Genomic DNA, 27,426 nt, shown 5'->3' on the forward strand with positions numbered 1-27,426 from the left:
AAGCATTAATGTCAGAATCAGCGGTCAACTGTTACACAAGAGTTGGTTCATCCACTTTATTTGCTCACTATTTTAATGTCCGTAATGACCCGGATTCAAATGCAACCTTCACACATCTAGAGTATGTAGCTTAGAGACAGTAGTCTCCTCACATTTACCTAAATAACTCTGCCGCACGTTTTGGCGTGCGCTTCACACCTGCAAAGTGTAAAGTGCTGCTGCAAGACTGGGCGGGATCAAACCCACACCTCATGCTTGCAGGTGAGCCAATCGACGTGGTAGATGAATTTGTTTACCTGGGCAGTTGTATAAGTCCGGATGGACTGGCTGGAGATTAGATTATTTCTCGAATCGGAAAGACCAGGGCACCGACACCTATGGCGCCGATGTGACGTGAGTTTGTCTGTCAAGGGAGGAGTTTATACTGCGGTGGTGCGATCCACACTGCTTTGTGGATGAGACGTGGCCCTTACGCGCAGAGGACATACGGAAGTTGTCAGTGTTTGATCATCGGTGCCTCTCAAGCCTTGGTCAGGTCTGGTGGCAACATCAGATTAGTAATGCTGGGGTGCGCCAAATGTCTTAAGAACTCTCCCGCGATAGATGAACTACCCACGTTCCATAGGTTGCGCTGGTTGGGGCGTGTACTCCGTATGCCAGAAGATTGTCCGCAACGCACAGCTCTTTTCGCCCAGCTGTGTGGTGAGTGGAAGGGACCGAGAGGTGGACAATGTATGACCTGGCAACGAAGTACGAAAACATTAACCAGTAAACGAAGTCGGGTATGCAACTGCCGCCTCCCTGTATAGGGACCCCGGGACTCAAATGGTTATTGACATTGGCGGAAATGGCTCAATCGCGCAGTCAGTGATGCATCATAGCTATCGCCTTCAATGCACAAGTACCCGATCTCCGAGCAAACTGAGCATGCTTTCGCCTACAAGGCTTGGTTTTGTATTCCACTTTCCCGTTTTCCGTTGATCGAAACTGCAGCAGCTGGAACCAATGTGCCGATGATACACGGTTTATAGCTGATGAATTGATTGAATTGACCCGGAATTCTTTGTCTACTTACTACTTCTTCTACTTACTACTTTGTCTACTACTTACTTCGGAATCAGGCAATTCTACTTACTAGTTTGTCTACTACTTACTTCGGAATCAGGCAAAAGCATAATCAAAACAACTTGTCCCGATGGTCGTTCCGGAAATTGGTGTGGTGGTGCGGCTGTTTGTTAGTGGGACAGCTTTGACGACGAAAACAGTATTCATATAATCCGCAATGCCACTGATACTCACGCCGCTCACACTATTCGGGCAAGTCGGTTGAAGTTAAGCATTCACATTCACTGTCTCCGTTTTATTAAAAACACAACACTTCCCCACCGATATGGAGATAGTTCCTCCTTGTTGTGAATACAGATCAGCAAAACATTAAACCAGCAACCATCTACTTTTCTTCACAATGTACGCCTATAGGCATGACCCAGCGAGCATGTTTCCTTGTTCCGTGCTGTGTAAGAAAGCTGACACTTGCATGCTATTCAGTCGCACTGAGCTAATGTAATTCAACGGGTATGGTTGTACAGCCATGTATCTTTGTCCTGCTGGTTTTCCTACTCTCCTGTGAGTGTCTTGTGCGTACCACAATCGGAAAGAACACATCATCCCAGTGGTCCGTTTTACATGATAGGAACTAATCAAGAATACATGCGTAACAACAACCTACTTTCTCTTGTAGTTACATTTCTGTTATGGGTTGGTTTGGCGTAATCCATCTGTTTCGTTACGAAGTGCGCAAAAGTGCACTTCGTTGCATTCACGCTGCAGCTGCAATGTTACAAACGCACCGGTGATCAAATTTTTACAGGCTTGTTTGGCCTTCAAGTCGTAGGGCCCAGTTTTCGCAACCACGAAGTAAGACTACCCTTACAGTCAGCTTATGTACACAACCCTTCAGTTTTGGCAAAATTAATTTTACCGCAAACTATCAAATGACCCTCATGCCTTACCAATGCGTAGATCGACTTCATCCTTTGACAGTATCATCATGATATGCGCGGCTGTCAAGATAAGTGAACCTATCAACTGCATCAAGCTCATCACTTTGATGTTTGAAAGACGCACAAGTTGCTCCGGATGCAGTACTGCACTGCGGAAAACGCATGCCATTAAATAGAACTACTTCTGACACTGTTGAGAACCTAATATGCCATTTTGAGGTAGTCAAAAACCACATCAGTATCGGGTTTGAATAACGAAAACTAGGCAGCGAATTTGAGCGATGGCATGCATCCGTTTATATTACTGATTCCTTACAGCTGGTTTCATCAAAATGATGCTTTTCAAATAGGAGAAAACGGCGTTAAGGAGTGATCGTAGAGAAATATGGTGTCAGAAGTTGCAAATTGCCGCTCATCTGTCTTGTTGTATTCAGCAAATAAGGTAACGGGCTATAATGCACGAAGATACTTTTTTGATAATTCCGGGGGCCAGGAGGACGGTTAGAGTCTTCTGCCAAAATTTTTTACCCAAAACCGTCAGCCACATCTTTTGGCGTAAAACTTCTGGGTTACAAGGCGCTACACTCGTTCGAATCTTCAATCTGGTTTTCAGGAGACTCTGTCATACCTTTTTGATTGACCAACTCGGTTGAACTGGCACCCCACAATGTAACTCGATGAGTCGCTGAGGTACGCAGACCTTTGCAGCACGGTCCAGTCTGATCATGTGTTCATCCCTTCGCAGAACTAACCTCAACTATTTCACTGACAAACTGCAAAAAATGAGCCTATTTCAATCGAATGAGATTAAGCCTCCTTCATTACCTAATCTGAAGAGCAACCATCACTTATACATGTCTGTCAATTTCAGTGAAGTACTACAAACACTGTCCCTCTAAGGCAGTTCCACTGAAGGGATATCTTCCTTTTGGAGACAGCTATAATTGGAACGACTTGTTTCCAGAATGATCAGCTTACATCTCCACGGAGGTAACTCCAGCAGTGAAGCAGCAGCACTCCAATCTTCTAACCTTGAAGTGACGATGCTTTTTGTTACTCAGCTCTAAATAAAGCGTCATACCTTGGTCATTCTAGCCTGTTCTTTCTTCTAAGCAGAGACCTACGACTTAGAAACAGCTTAGTATTATCCGTCAGTCTCTGATAGAGCAGGTACTGTATGCTCTATTGATATTGGTCTTGCTTCAATATTGCATTTCCCACCATTATATGTTTTCTGGTTTGTTTCCTATGACAGCAAGGTCTAACTCCGGCTCACATCGCCCGAAGACAGCATTTCGTCACCATTTTCGATATCTTGAAAACTGTAACCACGACGGTGGTCAGCTGGGAGGAGGAACAAGAAGAGCTGGATGGTACACTTCTACTGCAACAGCCTGACTTCATGCGTGAACACCCATTGGAATCAGATGATGAAGGTACTGAAGTGTCAATATGGCGCATTTTACAACCTATTTTCTGGTATCAGTTGGCGTTTGTGGTTCCCGTGCATAATTGGTGTGCACCACAGCTTTGGTTGTTTCAAAGGTAGCCATGACGTATCTTCTGAGCTTTCTAATATGACGAGTGAAGAAACAGTGGTTAAGATTGACTAAATAGAGAGTGATCACCATTTGGGTTGTGATCAGTTTGCACTCAAGTTCGTCATTTTCAGGTTGGACGTTACCATTGCTGGGTGCAGTGTATATTTCTTTGACTGTGTTCCTGATGTGAACAGGTGCTGTCGTTCTCTCTAACCCGCACTTTGTCAATTGGGGGCCATTTTCCTACTAAATTACGCATGCGTATTTCCTAGTCCAACATAGTTCTCCTATATCATCGTAAAAATGGGATCATGGTACGCCTGTGGGTTTTGGAATAAAGCTCGTGACTGGTGGTATCCTGCATTACGACCGAGCGACGACCTCTTGGCCTTTAAGAAAGCATTCACACCAAGATAGACCACCTCTGAAATCTGATATTCTCGAGCTTATATTGTTCTCAGATGTCCACTTTCTCGGGATATATTTCTACCGTTTATCGAACTTAAGCCGGGTATCCCACTGTTTAGCGTCCTGGACTTTCTTTTTGTCCCTTGCATGGAGGAGACTTCAAGTTAGCTACCGGATCCCGTGTGCGCATGTTTCATCAGTGAAAGTCTTGAAAAGATATTTTTTTAGCGCTCAACGGTGCTTCAGAATCGTGCTTATCTGACACATAGTACCCTTATGTGCCATGGACTACTGTTTTCCGAATAATAGTTGTCTTTTCATTTCCCACTTTAGGCCTGTCTCCAAGGACACCGCGAAAGGGCGCTCCAGTAAAGCCCACGGCGGAAAGCGTGGCTTCCGGCGGATCTCCCGTGTGCGCATGTTTCATCAGTGAAAGTCTTGAAAAGATATTTTTTTAGCGCTCAACGGTGCTTCAGAATCGTGCTTATCTGACACATAGTACCCTTATGTGCCATGGACTACTGTTTTCCGAATAATAGTTGTCTTTTCATTTCCCACTTTAGGCCTGTCTCCAAGGACACCGCGAAAGGGCGCTCCAGTAAAGCCCACGGCGGAAAGCGTGGCTTCCGGCGGATCTTTTGGAGAACAGAAAAGTAAGAAATATTAGATTAAACCAGTGCTTCACTGTTTGAACTAAATTTTATTAGGTCCACGTAAGTTTTTGCTGTGATACTCGTAACAGAAGCATCGCTCTATCCGAAACTGAATACGTAGGAACTGGCAACGAGCGGTTGGGTTAGTGAGCGTGTTCAGTAACATCATGACACGGATGCAAGAGTAGAAACTGGATCCAGCCACTCAATAATGACCACCCTGGAGAAAGGTACATTAGAACTCTCTTCGTGAGTAGCCTTGTGTCTGGGGTGGGAGTACGCCAGCTTGTGACTGGTGTGAGGGAAATTCATTCATTAATTCACTTGATCACAAAGACTAACTCATCCCCTTTAACTCGGAATAAAACTTCCCAAATGTTTACTAGGACTGTTAGTCACTTAGTGTAAATATTGCCTTGTTTACTCAGATGATTTCCCTCCATACTTTGATGTGTCACGTGGGGTGCTTCATGGTCGCATGTGACTTTTGACAATATGTGTAACTTCCCCTTGACATAGTGACTTGGAAACACGTTTGTTGAAATGGTTTCTGCGTGACCTTTGGGAGCCACATACTGATACTTTCTGCTACAGTTGATCCGAAACGAGGATCTTGGTCTCTGTTGTTCGATATAAAGTCTGTTGATTCTATCAGCGGTCTTTGGTTTATCACTGCCGTGTTTTATTCTGTAGTCAGAAAGCTCGGTACAATTTCTTACACACTGTACATCAAAATTAGGTTTCAACCATCCTAGGCTTCAACATCATATTGAACTGTCAAACTTGATCCCTTCGCTCTTGCAAAATGAAGTAAATCTTCAGTGAGTTCACGTTTCCAGTAAGGTCACTAAAATTCCCGCTAACAGTTTGGTTCGCTGGGCCCATCGTACCACTCTTCTTATCTCAACTATAAGTGCATCCTTTTTGCTCGCCAATTTTTTATTTTCATCAAACATGTCATAAGTGACATACTTCGAACACGAAGTCTAATTCCGTGCTGTTCCTGACGAACCAAGTCATTCAACCTGGCCCGCTCAGCCTAAGGTAAAGACGGCAATATGCCCAATTTACCAACAGTAGATATGTACTACACATATCTACCCACATGACTATCTTTAATTTGTTTGGCTGGAAGGTGTCCGCCCTGACGAAGCTCCCGAAATTTACCTGACAACTCAGCCTCGAACGCCTCCTACCTCTTGTTGTTCACTTGCAGTTTCAATGACACCTACAGCAGTCGAATGTATCGTTGGTTTTCTTAACGAATCCGTGAATATTCAACGAGGCGGTTATAGCGAATCAGACATTAAGCTTTCCGAATCTCATAGACCATGACACAGGTAAAGGTAATCAAAAGAATGACATGTCACTGAGTTGTATTTCTGATCACATCCGGACTTTTATCAAGGTTTGCACGTGGCCTTCTTTGGTTGTCGAAACGCGATAGGTGACAGTATACCTGAATAATTGGTTCAAGCCATCCATCTGCCTCACCCCATTCCTCTCCATATAACCCGAAGAAATCACCAAGGTTGATATACGATCAGATTATTTAAACCTAGACGTATTTCAGTTAGTCTTGGGTAACTTATTTTAGTACCATCCTCATAGCCAAATTTCTTTCACAGTCTTTACGAAGACGTGTGAAATGTCCAACTTATACGGCACATGCTGTGTGCGAAACGCATCAACACGCCGTTAAATTGAACAATGACTTATGAACTAAACTGATCACTAGTGAGGACTAATGCCTGTGGACTAGGAATTCGCCCCTTAAGCCAACTTTTCGATCGAATGTGACTGAAGTGCATGTGATTACCGGTCCGGTGTTTCGTAATTGTGAGGCTTACTGACGACCGAATTCGTTCTAGAATTGTGTTGTGCTACCCCTGTTTACCTCCTTGCCATTCAGGTCGAACGGGAACGTTTAGCCTTGGATTTGATACTGGGCTATCTGTCGGTGAGAATGACGATATCTGGGGACAACTGGAGTACATGCGTTCTACACTGAGTAAGCCTGTTTAAACACTTTCCTTGGCACATTTCACACATGTTTTCGATGCAGAACAATCGGCTATAAATGTTTGGCGTGCCATTATGGGAACAGAAGTGGTTACCGAATAAAATTAGAATGTAAACTGGACGCTCTGGCTAATCTCATGGGGGCGACCATCTTCATAATACTAGAACCAATTGTAAAGGCAGAGCTTCCCTGCAGAACTCGATGTCACAGCCGTTCAAATCTGCCCTTCTGTGTGCTTTGTCGCCCCTTGGCTCAAACCACCCAGTTTTTGGATTTGGATACGTACCCATACAATCCGGCATTTGCATTCATTTGTCTCTTACTGTTAACTCCATCAGTTGGTTACCGCGGATGGTCCACACCGGTCTTGACATTGTTTATGCACTTCGATAAGCACTGACACCAGGTGGGGTTGTTTTCCGAGATACTTGTTCTGGCCTTTAATACTTTTGAGGTTGTCGGAAAAAAGAAGTTTTAAAGCTTGTCTGTGACCTGTTGTGTTGTGTTACCTTGCATCGTGTAACGCGTCATTAGTTGTTATTTCCGTGTCCATATCAGTGGTTTGGGAAGAAACTCTTGTATATCCCGTGTAGCTTACGCAACATTCTTCAATTATATGTGTTATCACCACGTCGACTTTCTGCAACCTTTTGAGTAGATGTATCTTTAAGTTGATTGAGGTTTTGGTGGATAATTCGGGTCTCAGTGCCATGTACCTTTGTGGGTTCAGTAACGTTAAATTCGGCATCGTAGTTTCATAACACATGGGCATGCTGCGCTCATGATTTCATTCAATGTTAGGCATCAGAACGAATCTGTAAGACCAAAGACGTGGAAACCAGCTCCTTACCGGAAGTTTCCACAGCCAGCAAGAGACTTTTGCCGAGAACCGATGGGATCTGATTCTAAAACTCTGCCAGTCCTATATCTTGCTTTGTTCCATGGCGAAGTGCCCTATCGAGCTCAAGGGCCTCGGGTTTTCATATCAAACTGTTCGTTATTAGATACGTCGTATTCCTGCTAAATGTGTATTTCACCGTGCCCGAAACGGGCTACTCAGTTGAATTTATTCATTTAGTTTCCATTGGTCTGATTGATGACAAAGGCGGTTGGTAGTAATCCGGACAACATACCAGCTTTCTACCATTTCGGGTGGATTTATTGTGTTCATCAGGAGTGTTTTGGCAGTAGCCCAGTATATCACTGTTCTTTACACTTTAACCAAAGATTTATACTCATAATGCAGAAGCTGTCGGCAGACGCGTCGGTTAACCTTCAAGCTGTCACCAAAGAGTCATTTTTGACTGATTAGCTACATGGGATTCTTGTCTGGGAGACACTCACTGGAACGGTTATTCAATGTTGGCTCACCTAATGCGACCTGCTATTTTCTGTATGGATGTTAATCAAACTGCTTATCAGCTGTAGAACTTTAGGATCTGCTTACATATTCAAGGGATGCGCAGTGCTGACAATTTCTTACAGAAGGTACCTCATTGGTGGGCGAAAAGTTGTTTCCGTGCGATTGGTCCTCAGGCCCTTACGTTAGCGGTATAACAGACATTAAAGCGAAATAAGCCAAAGTAAACGCGGATATCGATCAGGGCGTGGCGGCACAAGAAGATGAGACAGACTGAAGGACGTCGACCACTCTCAGACAGACAAGAGACACGTGATAAGCAATGTTTTACGACTTATGGATCGGCTAGATGGCCGGTGACGTATGTGGTCTTGGGACATCGTTCGTATCAAGGCAACACAAAATCATGGAAAAATCCCTTCACTTGTGTCAATTCGAATTGGAAAGATCTACTGGGCCTTGTGTCTAGCCTTGGAGTCATTTGCGGGAACACAGCGAAGGATGGTCGAACTCTTTCGACGTTGTAGTTTGAAGTGACTAGGTGCCCCTAAGTTAAACTGTTGGATTTTTCTGTCCCACCAGTCGACATTGTCGTACTCTGTTGTCTCCTAGTACAACCAGCTGAGCACGAACACAGGAACCGAAAAGGGCACATTAGCAGTCGTCTATGTCAACTTGCCTGTAGTCTATTGAACGATTGCTTAACGAGACTCCGACCCTAACCATATTGTAAATGCGCGTACTGATCTCAGGTAAGCGCCGAAAAATACTCACAAACGTTCCTTGTAGTTAGGATATTTGTCTGTATTTCCTCATACGTCCCGTCATAATAGCAGTATCTGAGTGATGGATGCATGTTCTTTCCCAAGAACTTGTCTACTACTTAAGGTGTTCTAGCGCCATTTGCAAGGTAGTTCTTGGGGCAGTTGCGTGTAATTCTACTTTTAGACATTTCGGCAAATTTCGCTTTCTCTGTAGTGCAGCGGCACTGAAGATATCTACCTAGTGGCCTAACGATTTAGGTTTTAATGGTCCGAGTTAGTGAATTATCTCTGCCACCTGGAAGTGTCTAGGAATGGAATAAAACCGTTTTGCTTCAATTCGTCGGCGGATTTGATAGCTGGATGTCCGGCGACACTCTAGCAGGTGGACAAAGTTTACAGTAGGGTAATACGGCGGCAGATGTACTGTTGTTTGATGCCAGGCGCTAGTATCCTATGCTCCAGTCATGATAATAGCAGTCTGTAAGCCCAGTGCGGCAGCATTCCTTTGCTGGTAAAGTTCTGCGTCAAAAGGGCTGATTGAACGTGCAGAAGATGTCGAAGTAACCGGTCCTTTGACAGTTTTGTTGTGGTTTAGTGATTCACCAACTGGAAATCCGCTGCCCCCTCAGTGGTTAGTGGTAAGTAAATGTACCATTTTTTCAGAAAAGTTCATATTTTTGACCAACTCAAGGTATTGCATAATTGGTACTTTGTCCATTCAGAATACGTTTTAAAAACCCTGCCATCCACTGCGCGATTGAACCGTAGACAGATGCGCATATCGCTTGTTAGATAAATATTCTTGCAAAATGGCCGGGATACATTTTGCACCAATTTATCAGCTCCCGCCTGCAATGCACAGCTACCTACCCCATCTCCTTGAATCGTCGTGAACGAAACTGCGGCAGCTTCAACCACTGAACGACGAGTACGCGGTTATTACAGCTGATGATGATGATAGGCTTTAGATTTTTCTAACTATAGTTGGGAAATCAAATTCAGATCCCGCAGTGATCTTATTCGATGTCCTGTCTCATCAGTTTCGTTTTCTGCACTGATTACCAGCTCGAGTTTTTGACTGGGTAGATATTCCCATTTGTCCGTATTGAGGGTAGCCAGGCCTTCGGATATGGCAATTTTCAAATTAGGTTTACGTCAACGTCCAAGTGAGCTCTCAGATTACTCGATAGTCGTCCTCCTAAATTATAAATCTACTCTTGCGCTCGACGGTCGGATACCATGTGGGAATTCAAGACGCAACCGATTTTCGCTCTGATACAGAAACCACATTCTATGGACGTGTTCCCACAATCACGTTTACACAGAAAGCGCACTGAAGTTTATCATTTCACTTGGAAGGTTACGTTCCTCTGGACGACCGAGCACTTATGTGTCCTTGGTGAATCCGGTAGTTTACATGTGGCAGACGTGACTACCTTGCTCCTGTCTTATGTGTCCTTGGTGAATCCTGTAGTTTACATGTGGCAGACGTGACTACCTTGCTCCTCGCTGTTCAGAAATCCGCTGTTTTCCAGCCAAAAGTCTACGGGAGGTTTGGAATATCATCAGAAGTGCAAATTACACTAGTCCGTACTATTATTTTTTACCGTTGTCCTGTGGCTTCTCTCAATGTACAAACCAGTTCAAGAACTTCGTGCACGTTTTTCTGTTCCATCGAGTTCCTGCAACTCAGTGCAGCTTTTAACCCTACCAATGAGTGAGGTCAACGTTGGATGACTATGTAAAGTTACACCACGTACTGGATAATTCAGTTCTGTTGGTCCCAATTAATGAGGCAGACTGGTCTCGAGCCCTGCGCTCAACGTTTTATTCTCAATCACAATTCGTTTTGGGAAGTCATTGTCTCTGCTACGTTTTATTTCTTCATGTGGATTTTGTTTTTACTAGTACGGACTGGTATGGATGTTTTTCCCAAAATACTTAACAGTAATCGATCAAACAGTTACTAGACCCGAATGGAATAAGTAACCACTGCAACCATCTGCGGATTTATTGCATTCACTATAGCTCTTTTCTACCATTACTCTAAACGATCAAGTTCGCGCAACTTGCCTGTTTGCTTTGAAGGTCCTCATGAGACTCTTCCCAAACAGGCCGAGGATCAACATGGTATGAACCGCGCCCATGCTTGTATAGCTATCCTATCCATACTGTGCATGCTCTGTTTCCTTGTTCACAGATCGTTTGGTGTTTAGCCTGATTGTTGGACCGCTCCATCGACCTGTAATCGGTTCTTTCCAGATTTTTTCACTCTGTCCCTGTTACAATTCTTTGGCATGAAACATGGGTGTGTATTATTTATGAGCTGCCTAACCTCACTTTAGCAAGCACATTTATCATCGCTTTGTGGTAACGTTTGGTTGAGTTGGACAAGTTTTTGTTTTTGCCTTTTGTTGGTTTCATAACGGACTTTTGTTTGTCCATCTAGGGTGCGTAATCTATCTCCCAGGTGTATATACACGGACCAGACCCGTTTCACTCACATCGTACGTGAAAGCTGTAAATATGCAGTACACTAACAAGTGGGAATAACTTAAATGGATTTGTTTTTGGTCCATTCATAATAGTATTTTACCACGATTAGCTGTTTGTGTTATGTCCCGTCATCCGATTTACACTTCAGTGGGAGATTTTTGTTATTCAACCCTCTGTGGCAACCACTGGTGAGGGTCGTCGAAAGAAGGTCGCTGGGGAGAGTCGACGCTGCAGCTGTAATCTCACGATCGTTTGTGAGAAGAGATTTACAAGTTATAGTCCAACCGGATAGGCTACCTGCCCTAGCTACCGCCTGCCGGAAATGACAGCTAGTTTTACGGGTGCCGGGACAGGCTTCTGAGGGGACCGACCAAGCCCTGCCGCTTGTGTGAATAGACTTCTTTTACATAGACGGATTTACACTGTGGATGTAGATGAAACCACAAGAAGCCTGATATGGTGGTTTGTTCACGTGTGTTGATCTCCATTAGGTAGGCTGTTTGCCGCAATGTTGCGAAATAAGGGAATCTTGGGTTCGCTGCTTGGTTGTCGGTCTGTTCGCCGAGTTCGGAATCTGGATTGCAAACGTTTCATCGAACTGTCAAGCTCGGCAAACAAGTAGCTAGCTAGTAATGAGCATTATTGATTCTGCTGCGTCCCCCCTAAGCCCCATTCCGTGTAGACGATCGATTGAGTCGTTTTGAGTCATCAGAGGTGTATAGCCCATAACTCAATCTCGCACTGATGTTGTCATCTCGACCGGTGATGGAACATTTGCAACCCAACTGCCAAGCTCTTGGAGCAGACCATTGACCAAGCATCGTACCTATATTCCACAGCCAGCTCAAATCAGTGCCCCAATCATTCGGAACGCTCGTGAGCGCATAAAGTTCACGGTTTTAAGCGGGACAGAAGTTTCCCCATAAGGAGTTATTCAATAGGTTTGCTTGCAAATCTGCTGAGCTGTAGCAGGCATGTATTGTTAGCCGCATAACTAGGGTATTCAATTTCGCAGACTCCATTGTGGACTCAAAACAGCATAAAGCCTAAATAACCATTCTGATTGATCAGTCAATTTTCAATTGAGTTCAATGACAAGAGGCTATTTTGTATAGCCAGTGTTTCCATGGGAAGCATCGTTTCCGAAAGAAAGCGGACCTGAACCGCCTGGAATTCATGCTTAGCGTTTGTCTTTAATTTTCGTCTCATCGGAAATTTTAATGCGCCCTTGTTTAGCAGTATTTCGCAGTGAAAGCGTGGGGTGATGCTGTAACCCTATTTTTATACGTCTCGTTGACCGGAGGGCTGCATTTAATTATGAGTGGCCCTTCGGGTTATTGATTCTGATGGCTCGTTCTCTGATTGGTAGGTGTTCAATTAACCTTGACCTCTGCGACTAGCACCCGGTGACCTTCGTGCTGTGGGGGGTTGTGGTGGTCACATTTACCAGCTAGTTCGTTGGTTATCTCTGAGTTATCCGGTTGGGTTGATGATCCTTTTCTCCTAGTGGGTCAATTTCTATAAGTCAGTTCATCGAGTTTGCGACCGACATTCCTTCCTAAAGACACCTTGCATGCCTTGTATCTCTGCGTACCCACACAGTTTTCTGGATTGCACTTGTGTCCCTATCGTTTTTCGCATATGGTAACCAGGGAGAGTGGATCACGTTTTCCAAATGTCGCATGTGTGCTTTAATCCCTGGACATGATATCCGTTTAGTTTGTCCACTGCAATATCTGTCGCATTCCAGGGTTTGGGCTTGTTAGTTCCAGTACGATGTGCTCCATCTTTTGCACTCCTGCGTCGACGAAATATTACCTCCAGGAACAAAGGTCATCAGCAGAATCGCTCAACTCGTCACGTCCACCGGTAACGAAATGTTTGCAGCCAAATAGCCAAGCTCAGTGAACAGAGCGTTAACCATCTATAAAATCTGGGCTCGCAGCATTCTCCTGAATAGTAGATTGTAGCGTCTTTTGGTGAAAAAATTAAGGACATAGTCACTTAAAAGGACCTATTCGCAGGGCCAAGCAAAAGTCCTTCGTGATGATATATATATATATATATATATATATATATATTAACGTTTAGTATCAGTTGTTCAGTTTTGTCCGTGGCCATAACCTGGGGGAGAGGTAGGCGATTCTCCACAGGGACGTTTTTGATTTGGTTGTGAGGATAAATGTTTTTTGTCATTGCTATCTCTGACACACAGGACAGGTCGGACGACACATTCAGACCGCATGTTACGTTATGTGGGCCGGAACCTGTTGGCATTCATTAATCACGTTAGCCGGACCTCGTTCTTCCGTGCCTCCGTTTGTACTGTTCCCACAAAAGTAACTGTATTTACTTATGTGGCTGATGACGTCAGCTATTAAAATGCCGCAGCCTGTCTCTTTTGTGTTAGCCAGATGTATCATCACCAATCGACTGAACTTCAGTGCTTTACCAGATGTTCTCAGTAATAACCACCTTGAGTTTCCAATGTGAAGCACGAAGCTACTGCGATGGGTTCCGTGAATAAATTACCCATACAGCCAGTAGCTTATTTAGCCCCATATATTTCCCTCTTTTACCAGTACATACTCTGTATCGGCTGTGTGGGGTAAGTAAGGCGAGCGTCGAAGTTGGCGAGATTGCGTGTTGTCCATAATCTTACCCTTGACACCACGCAACCACTGACCTCAATCGTGTAAATGGCGTACAGAAGTTTGCTTGGGGTTGCTAGTGCATCCTATTTACTCGGAATAGTCTCTTCGTTTGGAACAGAAGCAGTCGGATTTTCTAAACCCATCTGGCAAATTTCCGTCCTGGGATTACTTCTGCAGGACGTATCACTTCTGCTCCGTATTTGGTACCAGAGTTCATTGTAGTAATTAACATGCAGTCACCAGCAGTGATACTCGTCTTTCCCGGCTTCACTTCATCATCATCATCAGCAGTATCATCATCATGAATGTCAGCACTCCATACTGGTGTCTTGAAGAAGAGGTTATCCTTTTTTAAAAGAAGTGGTAGGGCTAGGCGACTTATAACCTGAAATTTTTAGGCCCAAAGGAACCAATAGCAAAATTAACAAGTAATCGTAATCGAGCGTCGTCTAGAGCAGGACCGGTTTCAAGCTTTACTCAACTCCAGCTGTTAAGGAGTGTAAATAGTCACGCGACTAGGAAGTAGCTGCGATCCTCGACATTGTATTTGCTCCAGAATAAGGAAGGGGGCTTTTATGTTACCCGTGCCTTGCTTTGACCACTAGTGAGACATGCCTTAAACTATTTGAAACGCTCATCTATCAACTTGGGATACACATTTTGCTGGTTTCATATCTGCATCTGTTGTGGTCCATATAGCGGTCCATATCACACTTTCACGCATCCAGTTGTCTTATTTTATTTCATATGGATACTGGTTCTCGCTAACAATTCCGTCTACCACGCATGTGTCCATCCATGTCACACATTTCTTGATGTCGTTCGATCGGTGTATGTTGCTTTCTTATAACTAAACTTAGCTGGATTATGTAGACAGTCCACTTTTTTTGTTTTGGAGCACGGTCATTCTGTCTTTTCACTGTGACTGCATTATGATCCCACTGTTTCGATCAGCGGATTCATATGGGTGTTGTTTCAGACTTGGTCCACTATGACTGAGTCTACCATAGACCTGTTTGGACAACTGATGATCAGTTGGCCACATTTTCATTGTTATAGTCAACACTGAGCAGCAAGTGGTTCAATAAAATGTCTTCAACTTTTACACCCACTACTTTTTGTCTAAAGGTGATGAAAACGCCAGCGAGATTGTTTCACCACATCTAACCTCAATGTTGGAAGCGCCGGCATCAGTTCGAAAGGTAAGCTGCTCTGGAGGTTCAGGAATTGTTTGTTTACATTGCAGCTAGGTGTGAATTCAATTGGTATGCCGACTTTTCACACGCGTTCTTGTAATTGGAACAAATGTATGGTCTGTCTATTTTCCCAGCGGAGATTCTTTGAACTGAACACAACCCACTTCGAATGTTCATAGCTCACCTTTACTTTCCACTTACAATTGGCTTAATTGTTGCCCTGGCGTGTTGAAGAGACAGCTGCACATCGTAGTCATTAAGAGTCCATAGTAGATGGACGATCCAAAGAATCGAAAAAATGACTGGTCTATTCAGCTGTTTGTTTTCCCCTGCAGTGGGGCTGTTAGCTGTGTTAGGATCACATATATTCAACTAGAAACCATCATTCTGGTCACTGACAACAACAACAACAATGTGCCGCATCGGCGATTAGCTGCCGTACAGCATGTTAGGTAAACAAAATTCGCTTGGGAAATGTGTTGCGACCACACTAGCTTCTGCCGCTTGAGGTCGCGAACCGACCAAAGTTGCCTCCGCCTAGTAAGCGAACACCAGTCAACAGAGAACGGATTAAAATGGTCGGTGTAGCATATGAATCCATAATTTATCGAACGAACACCAACACACACACACACACACATCGAACATTCTGGATCGATTGGGTGGAATGTGTTCTGCTGACTGTCACGATAAAACGGGCTGAGTACTAACTCACTACAGGCTTTTGAGTTATGGGGTTTGCTTGGTAGTGTGTCATCATTGGTTACAATGTAACTACTGAAAATCTCAAGGTACGAGTTGCTCTTAATGTACAGTGGTTTTGGAAGTAGAACACACCAAAAGGTAGTATCTTTCGAAGCGCTGCGTGCATTAAGATCATCGGCCAAATTAACTTCGAAAATCACGTTAATCAAAAAATTGTCCCGATCATTCTTTCGTTCCTAGCTGACTGTGTACCTCGCAACTGTGGGAGCCGGATTTTTACAGGCAGTTTGATGTTTGCGGAATGTGAATACATGATAGTCTACATTACAGAGCATGCCCTTTAAGCACAAAGGTTCCACATTATTTTGTTTCGGAGCGTTTCGCATGGGTTCATGGGCTAAGCCAATAAACATGCACCGCGTCACCATCTGACTAGCCGGATTGAGTGAATATGCCTCAGTCTTCTTAGCCCATTTTACAGAGTTTCAGTCGAGGGAATTCTGGTTACTTTAGAAGTCAAACATGGTATGGTATCTCTTTTGATTCATCAGAAGGAGGGTTCTGGAATTTTCTATACTGTCCATTCCGGCTTTTTGTTTTGTGCGCTGTTCAATCAAGCAGATTGCAGTCACTTCAACGTCTAAAAATGTATCATGATCTTGGCTTTTTGGTTCGATTACGCAAATATTTGTCATATTGTTTTTTGTTGATAGTGTTTGGTCAGCGTGAATTCCTCCAGGATAGGGACTTGACGTCTCTCTACTTCACTCAGGCAGATATCAGCTGGCAGTTGGCCAGAGGGAGACCTTACGACGACACCATTTGGACGATCCGCCCTGTCTATCAGTCTTCCGATTCAGACAGACTTCCTAAGAAGCCTTCTAAATATGTTTGTCTTGTTTACGTTGGCTTTTGGAAGAGTAGCTATCTGTGGTGACTCCTGCAGCTTGTTGATAGGAAATTGTTCAACTTAGCGTTTCAACCAACAGTGACCAGTGGATAAGAGGAAGGGTGTTTTATGTTCTCCAGATAAACCGATGGATTGAAGTGCTACGAAATCAGGTTCAGACCACACCCGAATGGCATGCTACGGTTGATCTCGCTTAATTTGCTCTGGTCTGTGAGGTAGTGGTCGCTTCTAACATCGCTACCGGTTTATCTGGAGCAGGTCCGGTAGACTTTACACGTCATTGTTTTGATCTCTGTTTATCTTAAAAACGTCTGATAGAGACTGAAACGAAACGGAAAAAAGAAAAACCGGTAACTTAAACCCAGGGAAGTGGTGTGGTATACAACGTAGGGCTTCTGTGAGTCATGTGTAAAACAATCACGAAAACACGCTCATAGATACTAACAACGACTGAGGCCTCAGTATCTTCATTGGGTGCCCCAAGAATGTTTCTGATGAAATGTCGAATGATTGGTTGCTGAGTATCATATAAGCTATCCAGAAATTGGGAAGTGTTTGAGAAAGGTACCTGCGAAACAAAAGCCTCATGTAGCTGCTTGACAGATGCGCTCCTTTTGGATACTTGATACTATAGTAAAATTATACCATAACATGATCCTTACTTTCGAGTGCAACTCAGGTTGATATGAACCGGCGACTTCACTACCGGGCCCTTTAATAGATGTTTTTTCCATCTCACTTCTCTTTTACTGGATGGGGCAAACGTGCAGTTGCGATTTTCACTGAAACGCTGATGTCATGCTATCGATCATGATGATGATGATGATGATCACCGAAACTCACCTGTCTGAGATATTTTAATGATGCCTAATTGTCAAACGCGGGATTTAGTATCGGTGACGTTGCAGTAGTGATGGTTTTCGGACATCTGCAACACCTTGCCTCACTGTCCGCTGGTAAGCCATTGAAGGGTAACATCCATCAGCATGCGGTCAAGCTATAGCGTCTCCTTACCCACTTCTGTTGAAAGCCAACACCTCGGGAAGGGAGCAGTGCGATATCGTTCTGGTCGAGGACCACGGTTCTGTAGGAATCCACACGATCCCGTAAAAATCTAGAGTTAATCTAGTGTATGTGTTCTCGGGATTGTTCAAACTCAATCATTACATCGATTTATGTTGAGTGTAATGTAGGCATATTTCGGGGTTCCATTGAACTGACCTTAAGAATTTTCTCACAGCACATTATCAAAAAACGCCATCACGAATTAACTTGAAATTGGTACGGACGCACGCGTAACGCGATTATCCAGGTTCATAGGTCTCTAATTGCTCCACAGTGTGCCGTAACCTCTAATAACCACACCTCCATTTATTGTTTTATGCGGGCCAATCCAGCCCTGTTCTGGCCACTTTGGCTCCATCCATTGTTTAATTACCTAACTTGTTTCAGCGAATACTTTTGATTCCGAAGCACATTCACGCGTCTATCCCCGCTCAGTATGAACTCGCTTGGTGTATTCATCAGCACTGGGCCAGCTTGCCTCACAAATGTCACACAATTCTTTTCCCATCTCTGCTGTCTCTCTATCTGTACCTAATTTCGGATTCCAACTGGGACCGTTTGGCGATGTCGTTCTAGTTAATTGAGGTAGCTATCCTGATTGATTCTAGGGCAGGACTGTCGGTTTCAGTTTTTATCCCATCATCATCATCATCGACAGCATGACATCAGTGTTCAACACCGATGCTTCACTACCGAGGGTGTGGCTTTCCAAGTAACCTCTATTTATGTGCAATTCATTCGGTTTGATTAACTGGTGCTTTTTATTTTTCTGCTCTCCACAGGACGATTCTCGTATGTTTGGAGAAACCATTCAATCTGGTGGAGATTGGGAGTTGGAGGTCGACAATGTCAATATTGTTCGTAAACCAATATCTACGGGGTAAGGCGCTTACCTCTCAGTTGGTTGAATTCTATGGCATTTTATGGTTGGCATTATCTCAAGCGCTCCCTTGTCATTAAAGTTGGGACAAATACCAGTGACGTAAAGTGACGAACCCCAGAGAGGAACTATGGCATATCCTCGAGTTAAATTTTAATGCGGTTGCGTCGACCATTCGCTTTGTTCAGCTACATTGAACTCCCCCTCCAGATCTGAATAGATCATATCAACACAGAATCACGCTTCAGGCAATCGCTTAGAACAACGCTTCGAATATGCTTATCTGTTCTCCTACTTTGAGGGCAGAGGCAAGAGATTTGAGTGTGAACAAGATTCCTCAGCATACTGGTGTGTGATTCAGTTGTACCTAGCTGTTTTAAAGTCCACTGTAATTTCGCAGACTGAAAGGGAACCCCTTTTATGTCCTCACTTATTCCCAGTAGATGAAACGGCAGCGAAACCGTATCAGTTTTCTTGTTTCCTTCCTAGATATGGTGCCGGTCTGAGTCACTTGAAATATGGATGTTTCTTCTTCAAATGAGACTACTAAGGAGTATAAAACACTTGAAAAACCAACCCTTCCCATTCGTGACACTCGTTCGATCCCGTGATCCTGCCAGAGTAGCTAAACGTTGGAAGTGATCCGGAGATTATGTTCTTTCAAACGTAGCTTATCAGTATTACAGTAAAGAAAACTGATTTGGTAGGAATAATGAGATAAATAATCCGGCAATCAATCTGTAGACATCGAGTCTTAGCACCCGGGAGGGGGATGTGTACATCTTCCGTGTTTGAAAACTTTGTGTTACTGAACCTGTTTTGCCCCTAATTAATCCACTTCCTCAGTCCAGAACCGCCGTTTTCACTCGAAATTATTGAATTGGATACTTCGGTCATTTTTGGCCTTAACTTCTCCAAGCTCATGACGAGTTCAACTTCACCGTAATTTGCCTCTTGGACTTCCAATATATCTCTTCAACGGAAACAGTTCGATATGAGAGAAACGTATACTCTCCGAGAAAATTAAAACATGACGGCTGGGAATCTGTAATAGAGATACGTTGGTGAAGATTGCGTCCGCCAGTTCACTCAACCTTCTGGTGACTAGTCGCCATGTAACCCGAAAGGAGCATGGAGTCTGACATGCTCCCAGTATGTCCACACTTAAACAGAAGCAACCAAGGAATCAGATGTTGGATTCCTTCCAAGACTTTCAGAGTGGACCCAAGTACTTCAACCCCTGAATTATTTGTAACTCATTTAACTCGTCACCTTGTCACTCGTACAACCTTTTCGAACGTTATCAACACAGCTACCAGTGTTGCGAAATTCGTGGAGCCACTTTGTAATATTTGCTTGGATTTGACCGATGAATGAGTGCTGTCAGTGAATCTCCAGGAAAGTTCAAGAAGACTCGTTCGGGAGAAGATGGGTGTCCAGTTTTTTGTAACTAAGATGCAAATTAGAGTTTTGCTTCCCTGTTCAATGGTCTGTAACCGGTCAGTTGGTATTTCCTAATAAACAACTCCGCAGCGAAGGCAATCTTCTTTCCTAATAACAACTCCGCAGCGAAGGCAATCTTCGTTTCACCACTAGCAACGGCAATGTCGCTTAGCTGCTAAGGTGTTCTGTTCATTTTATTGGGTTCATTCATTCATTTTTGAACAGCGTTCAACTGCTTCTTACATATCTGTCCTCATGATGTGACGCGAAACCCTTCTCTTCCTTTTTCCGTCCCACAGATTTCTTGTGTCGTTCATCGTGGATGCGAGAGGCGGGATGCTTCAAGCTCAGCGTTGTTCAGACCTCCGGTTCTTGATCCCACCCAATGCTGTCAATGGGCCTATCCGTATCGTATGCCGACTTCTTCATCCGGAACGCGTTGGTTCGCCTCCACCCATCAACGACGGGGACGGTTTTGCTTGTCGGTAAGCGTTTAGTGTACCTATTTCACCAGTCGGATAACTGACAGAACCGGATGTTCGAACGGTAGAGCTGCACCGCCGGCTTTAATTCTAAGCGACCTTTGAGAATGCCTGAAATTTATTTAGCTCTCTCTCTCAGAAGACAAAAGGCGCTAGATACGTGTAGAATTCCTGGGAGTCAGTTGCACAGGTTTCCGCCAGGGTTTTTTTCAGAATGGCACCCAATGAATACTTCTGTCTCGTTTGTTCTCTCTGACCAACCTAATTTGTGCAAACAGCACCTTGTTTTTGTTCTGTTTGGCACGTGCGTTTCTGCTGGAGGTGCCATATCAACAGCTCTGTAGTAGACACAATGTGTTGGTTTGCTTATTTGTTCCACTGGCGGCATCTTGTTTATTCGTTTCATCTACGAACTGGCTGTAAACAGTATTGTGCATCGAACCAACTTCTGTACACAAGGGAAAAAACGTGGGTTAATCAAAATGCTGCCTGCAGAATTTTCGTGCTGTTTTCAACTGGGTTGACTTTTGCGACCTTCACTGGTCACGCTGGATAAACAAGAGACTCTACACGCTTAGCAGTCACTGATCCGGTTGAGATAACCATCGTCCGAACCAATCTTACCTGTTTTGAATCTCTTGTACTCTTTCTCCACATGTTATCAGTGTTTTCAGTTCAGAAAATTTCCTTCCGGAGAAGATGCACATAAGCGATTGATTTTTGCCAGTTGATTTATATTAACTGGGGCGAATACACCTACTTAGAACCTGCCACTAACTACTGCCACTCATGGGCTTCCCAAATTACGCTAGAATCCTAGACGGTGAACCTGAAACCTCCAATGTACCTGAATGCTCATAACTGCCTACATTCTCTGAAGTTCCATCGCGTTGCTGGTGTGGGCCCCTCACTTTATCGCTATGAGATGTGGCCTCTAAGGACTGCCTAATTGAGACGTCTTGAAAATTCGATAACAGTTGTTTCGAAATCGTAGCTCGTATAATGTGATGCCAACGAATCCCTAACGAAGTCCCTAACAGGGACTTCAATCGAAGAGTGTTTCCAGCACCAGAACCTTTGATGATTTGATCATTTATTGCAAATGTCGAATCATCGTTTCCTGGAAAGATTGCTGTTTTTCGAGCCTAATTCAGAGGCATAAGCAAAGGGGTCGTCAGCCTTGATCTGGCGGTGGATTATGAAGGCGATTACAAAACTACTGGACACTGTCGGTGCTACTTGCCTTCCAAGTCCGTATGATCCACCATGTGTGTGGTTGGAGACTCTACAAGATATGACTACTGGTCGATATGGGTGGCATTCTTGCTGTCAGCTCATATCCAGATTTTCTAAATTAGTGTCTGAAGGTGTAGGCACTTCGGAATGATTGTGATAAGCTAGCTTTAGGTCCCTTCCTCATCCACCTTTGCTCCTTTCTCCACGACAAGGCTTTCAAAGTAATTGTGACTGTGCGGCAACGGGGAATCTCTTGAACAGTAACGTTTTGCTGTCGATGATGATCATGACTTTTGATGAGAAATCCAAGATTTTCTTATATTCTCTTTTGCTCATCAACCTCCGACAATCATGGTGTGCATTAATGCTACTCGCATCTTTACGCTTGGTTGGAAGTTGTTACATATCTTGCGACGCACACTAGACTTCCTTACCTATAGGCGTGCTGCCCACATTACTAGTCTAAATCCACATCAGCAGTACTACGCGTAGTTTCTTTTTCATCCCCGCCAGGATGCAGGTCATCAGTTTTACACATGTGATTCAGTCAAAATTTTCTCTTCCGTCTGGTATTCTCGCAGTTCTCCCCATCCCATTCTACCTTGAGGAGGATGTGATTCTAATTGGAATATGCCACCACCCGCTTCCTCATAGATTCAAACGCCTTCATTCTTTCCAAAAGGTTACAGTGATACACTTCTTGTGATTGCAAACCGTATTTCGGATCAGAGTCTTTCCTCTTAACTACAGCATCCGGTTTTGTAGACTACTGGTCCACGCGTAACACTAACCGGAGGCAGTGGTATTATCTTTCCGTGATCGATAATTCTATGCGGCTTCCGAACGACATCATAGGGTCATAGGATGCTGAGTGATTACTTTTCGGAGGCATCCGGTTGAGAAATCAACAGACGGCCACACAGCCAAGCGAATTCAGTGTGTCTTCCCCTTTCTGTAACAAATCCTCGCGTTGACGATGGTATTTTTGCCTTGAACCATTGCCCACTTATATCAGCTGTTCACGTACTGTATGTTTTCGCGTTAAAGCCACACCCATAATTGACATGACTATCTCTCCATCGGATCAGTTGTAATTGTTTTCTGTGTACAGCGGTGAGTAGCAATAGCTATTAATTTCCGATTTTCTGCCTCGCTCAGAGGTACTCCCTTTCGTAAATAATTTGTGGACCGGTTTGCATAAGTTCACCTTGAGTATTACTAGTCTACTCTTATTAAACTTGATACCTCAAGTCTCCCATTATAAAGTTGGCAGTAGTTATCTTTTCACACATAAGTTCGGCTTCTTGATTACGATTTATTTCCCACTCACCGAGTTTATGGGTTTAGTCTATCGGTTTTGTAACAAATTGGGAACACTGACAGTGGTCTTCATGTTCCCAATGCATTATTCAGGTTTCTAAAGAGAAGTAAAGGTTTTACATTTGTTCACCCACAATTTTTTGTAAGAGAGTGCTCTCTGGGGATGAGTCACTTTTCACCGTTATCGTTCCCTTGAAATGTTTTTGAAGCAATGTTGTTAACCTGTATATTCACTGCTTGTGTACCATACATGTACTTGATCAAGACCGTACAATCTATACTATCGTGGAATTAGGTGGGTCTCTATCGTACATAGTGGTGTCGTCCGCAAATTTAAGCCTGTAAACCACAGAGTCATAGAAACCATACTTGTTTTCGAGTCACAAAGCGTGCACAGTACTCTCATTTCTCGTAATGGAAAATTCCATGACTTCATTGCCTCGCCGGTGTCATCGAATTACTTGCATATCAACGGAACATATTATCAACATCTGAAGCCTCGGGATACGGGGCGACTAAATCCAGCACTTACAGTGTAAGCATATAAATAGTGACGGTTTTAACTCTCCTTTTACTTCTGGCGGTATCACCACAGATTCCATCTAGTTGGTTGACGAGACCCTGCCCTATAAAAGTGCTCCACTTACTCCCAGCATTCTTTCTTGCCGGTCACAGGCTTGCTTCAACCTGCTGTCTTACTGGTGACGACCGCGTCACTGTATATTGGAATAGAGTTACAATCAGTTTTCAAAGTGTACCGAGTCTACGTTGATTCCAGCTTTTACAGTTTCGGACGGTTGAAGTGAGATGGTAGGGTAGATATAGCCAGGGAGTCGAGGTGATGGCACAAATAGTTTGTTTTTTGAATTGGCCTAGTTGGTTGAAGAAACATGGAACTGACCAACACTAATGCGCGTTGCCTTTCCGGAAGTTCAGTTTATTTAAGGCTTTTGTCGCCTAAACAACAGTGTCAGGTGCCATGTGGCACCAGTGACGTAAACAATGATTTGCATGAAGAGTTGACGGGTGAATGATCTACTTAACGGGTAAATCCAGTGGTTATGCAGGAACACCTTTTGAGACGTTTTTGTAAGTGCTTGTGACTCGGATCCTCTGGTTCTGTTTTGCAATTGTGTTATTGTACTGTCTGTCACAAGGGTCAAACGAACACAGCACATAAGGGCCCACATAATGAATGCGCATGACTCGGCGAATGACGGTCACCAAAAACCAGGATTAGTCAGAAAGGGATACTGGACGGACGAAAAATACGTGCTTGATATGACAATGCAACCGTTTTCTGAACGGGCTTGACACCTTTACAGCGTAAATAATGAGTTTGAATAGCCGATACATTCACTATCGGAAGCCAGTTTCACTAGCACTCAGATCAACAATTGTAGGCTTGTGACAACTTCTGATGTTAAAGAATCATTGAAGAATCAAGGTAACGTTACGTGACTTCGTTTCCGGAAAATTTTAATCTCCGTTTACAATCTTGACTTACGTTGTAACGAGGACACAATGGGCCCGAATGGATGAATGTGTGTTGGGATAACTTTTGTATTGTTTGGCAGGTTTCCTTCTTTTGATAAGAATTGGTGGGAATTTCGTAGCTCACTTGTGAAAGTTTACGCTGCAGATTATACTGAACTTCGATCGTAAGCGAATCACGAAGAAAAGATACTCCCTCATGAGAAGGGATTAATTAACGCCAACTCGCGAGGTATCTTCTCCTGGAAGTCGATTATGTTGGTTTTCTTTTTGCTCACTGACACCCCACGGAGCATAGCGGTCGATATCAGTTTTGTTTCTATCTCACTGAAATAATCAACATTCTTGTCGTTACTCAGATGAGCGCAGTCGATCACGTATGTTTACAATTAGACGCGTGAACGAACAAGCTTTCTGAATTTCCTCATTCCTTTGTGTAGACTAGTAGGATTCAATTTGGATAAAATGTTGAATCAGTAGGTCCTACTGTCCGCATTCGCTGTGTGGGTCCTGGGGTACAACCTGTTGAACAGTGTCATCATATCATTGTTTGACTTTGTTCGTTCTGTATAAAAATGGTGGTAAGTAGATTAGCCGCATTTTGTGAAGCAAGACTGATTATTGGCTCAGAGATAAAGATATACATACCACCGACTAACCACCATTTACCTTGTTTTATTATGCGTCCAGTTTTCTGCTAGCATCTGTTCGATTTTCCACGAACCAATTTTTCTGTCCTCTGTATTCCAATGTCACCTTCATGTAAAATTCTCCGGTCGCCTTGGTTGGATAAATTGCTGATCAACAGTCTAGGTACTCTAGCGCAAATTCTTGGTCGCCCGGATCCTAAACCTTATTGCCGTCCGAGGTAGTTCCCATCTGTTCCCGTATAACGGCTCATTCACGCGTTCTCCTGTCCTCCATCCAACCTTGTTCACCTCATTGGTATTTCTCACCGTTAACTCTAGTGTGCTTGAGATGGGACCGGTTGGTGTCCGCTTTTCCGCTCCGATCGTTCTGGAGATTCCGCACTATGCATTCCTCACTGAGAAAAACCGTGAAGTCATTGTGTTGCGTTCAGATAATGGTGAGACTTGGAAAGAGCATCCTCTAGACGCCAACGATCAAGCAGTTCAGGATACTGTGAACGGTTATTTCGGTGAGTCTTGATGAAGCTCTCTTTCGTTGATTGCTTGATAGGCGTCTATCCGTGATCTGGATTACAGCAACAACTTTGGTTTGCAGCTTTCAGTTCGAACGTGATTACTAGGCTCGATAACTTGTCACCATGTCACGGTGGAGGATGGAAAAAGAATGTTTATTATAATCAGTTGTGTTGTTGATTTATATGTATATTTTTGGTGTATTATCATAATTTTGGAAAACGTCAATAAAATGAGAAGTTTGGAAGGTTCTCATTGCATCATTTGAAACAACACATCGATTGAAGGATACTCTCTCTGTATCTCCACCGTACTCGGGCTTTTATTCAAGGCTATAGAACCAATAATATGCAAGACAATTCAGCGATCAAAGGTAAAATCGTGTTCCGCTAAAAACAAACGGAGTACAGAGTCGCGTGATCCTGTCGCCTAACCAACTGGTCACATGAGCCAGTACAGATCACTTTTGAGTAAAAAAATTCAGCCTGTTTACTTTTTATGCTAGTGATTTCTGCACTAACCAAAGTCTTCGTTCTGCTAGACTGTGACAAACTGGAACTTTGTAGATAGATTTAAAAACCTCCACAGCATCCACCTGAGTTGTCCAGTAAATTGAACAAACACCACTAGGGACGGTGTCCTTTTTGAAATCTGGATGGAGGACATTCAAACCTTCGTTTGGACGTTGGTATCTTCCTTCTACCATCATAAATAGGAAGTGGTCTACCTCAGACCAGTGCTTCAAAGCAAGCAGCCTGTTTTTCTCGTACTTTTGCAGACAAATTAGCAAGTACTATATTTGGTTCTTCATGGTAGTACTTAGGGGTTGATCACATTCCCTAAATTGCTGCAGCAATGTGTTAGATATTCTGTACATTAAGGTTATGCATTCTTTCATGCATAGACTATGTGGATTCGGCTGATGAACTACGCAAACGCAGTGTACATCGCATACTCACCTACGATTTGCCCCAGTATTTCGCACTGATCACGCGTGTGAGACAAGAATTGATATTGATCGGACCTGAAGGTGGCACTCTGACGTCAAATGTCATTTCCGAAGTGCAGGTAGTCTTCCCCCCTGGGGCGCTTCAAAAGAAGATCCGGGTTGGTCTTCAAGTTCATTGCATCGACCAGGAGCTGGTATCCCGTCTTCTTGGAGCACGCGTCCTTGTCTCACCTATCGTCACTATTGAGCCACGTCGGCGCAAGTTCCATAAACCGATCACACTAAAAATGCCTTTGCCAAAGAGCAGCACGGCTACTGGTGCCGGTGGCCTGGCTGCACATTCCTCGGTAGACTCTCCAAGCCTACGCTTACTTTGTTCAATCAGTGGTGGAACCTCTCCCACAGTTTGGGAAGATATCACAGGCAGCTCTCCCCTATCCGCTTCTAAGAACACGGTCTCATTCACAACCACGGTTTCAGCCCGGTAAGTATGTTCGCAATGAGGTCTGTTTAATTTCGCGTCGGTGTTTTCGGTTTGGTCTGTGAAAACCAACATGACCAATACATTTCAGTCAATTAAAGGGCGACTGACTCGCAGGTTAAATCTGCTTTGATGTCCCAACCTTTCTGTGACTTTAGTTTTACCTGGTTGTCTCGTTTGTATAGATGGCCCTTGCGCAG

The 27,426-nt window shown here is 43.8% G+C and overlaps 2 protein-coding genes across 2 annotated transcripts in view; one reads left to right on the plus strand and one right to left on the minus strand.

Moving 5' to 3' along the window:
* Positions 1–27,426, plus strand: part of T265_15306 (hypothetical protein) — a gene marked incomplete at both ends in the record, with an annotated part of 91,388 nt that overhangs the window by 20,909 nt on the left and 43,053 nt on the right. The window contains 8 exons of the mRNA XM_009177492.1: positions 3,259–3,439; positions 4,516–4,605; positions 6,518–6,616; positions 15,031–15,104; positions 18,561–18,658; positions 20,401–20,586; positions 25,602–25,792; positions 26,701–27,229. Coding sequence (XP_009175756.1) covers positions 3,259–3,439; positions 4,516–4,605; positions 6,518–6,616; positions 15,031–15,104; positions 18,561–18,658; positions 20,401–20,586; positions 25,602–25,792; positions 26,701–27,229 — 1,448 coding nt within the window. The remainder of the gene's footprint in view (positions 1–3,258; positions 3,440–4,515; positions 4,606–6,517; positions 6,617–15,030; positions 15,105–18,560; positions 18,659–20,400; positions 20,587–25,601; positions 25,793–26,700; positions 27,230–27,426) is intronic.
* Positions 609–27,301, minus strand: T265_10967 (hypothetical protein; the record flags this gene model as incomplete). Its single annotated transcript, XM_009177494.1, has 2 exons — positions 609–739; positions 26,977–27,301. The coding sequence occupies 2 exons, from the start codon at positions 27,299–27,301 to the stop codon at positions 609–611; spliced, it is 456 nt and encodes a 151-aa protein (XP_009175758.1).

Source organism: Opisthorchis viverrini (genome assembly GCF_000715545.1).
Source record: "Opisthorchis viverrini unplaced genomic scaffold opera_v5_427, whole genome shotgun sequence".
Taxonomy (NCBI): Eukaryota; Metazoa; Platyhelminthes; class Trematoda; order Opisthorchiida; family Opisthorchiidae; genus Opisthorchis; species Opisthorchis viverrini.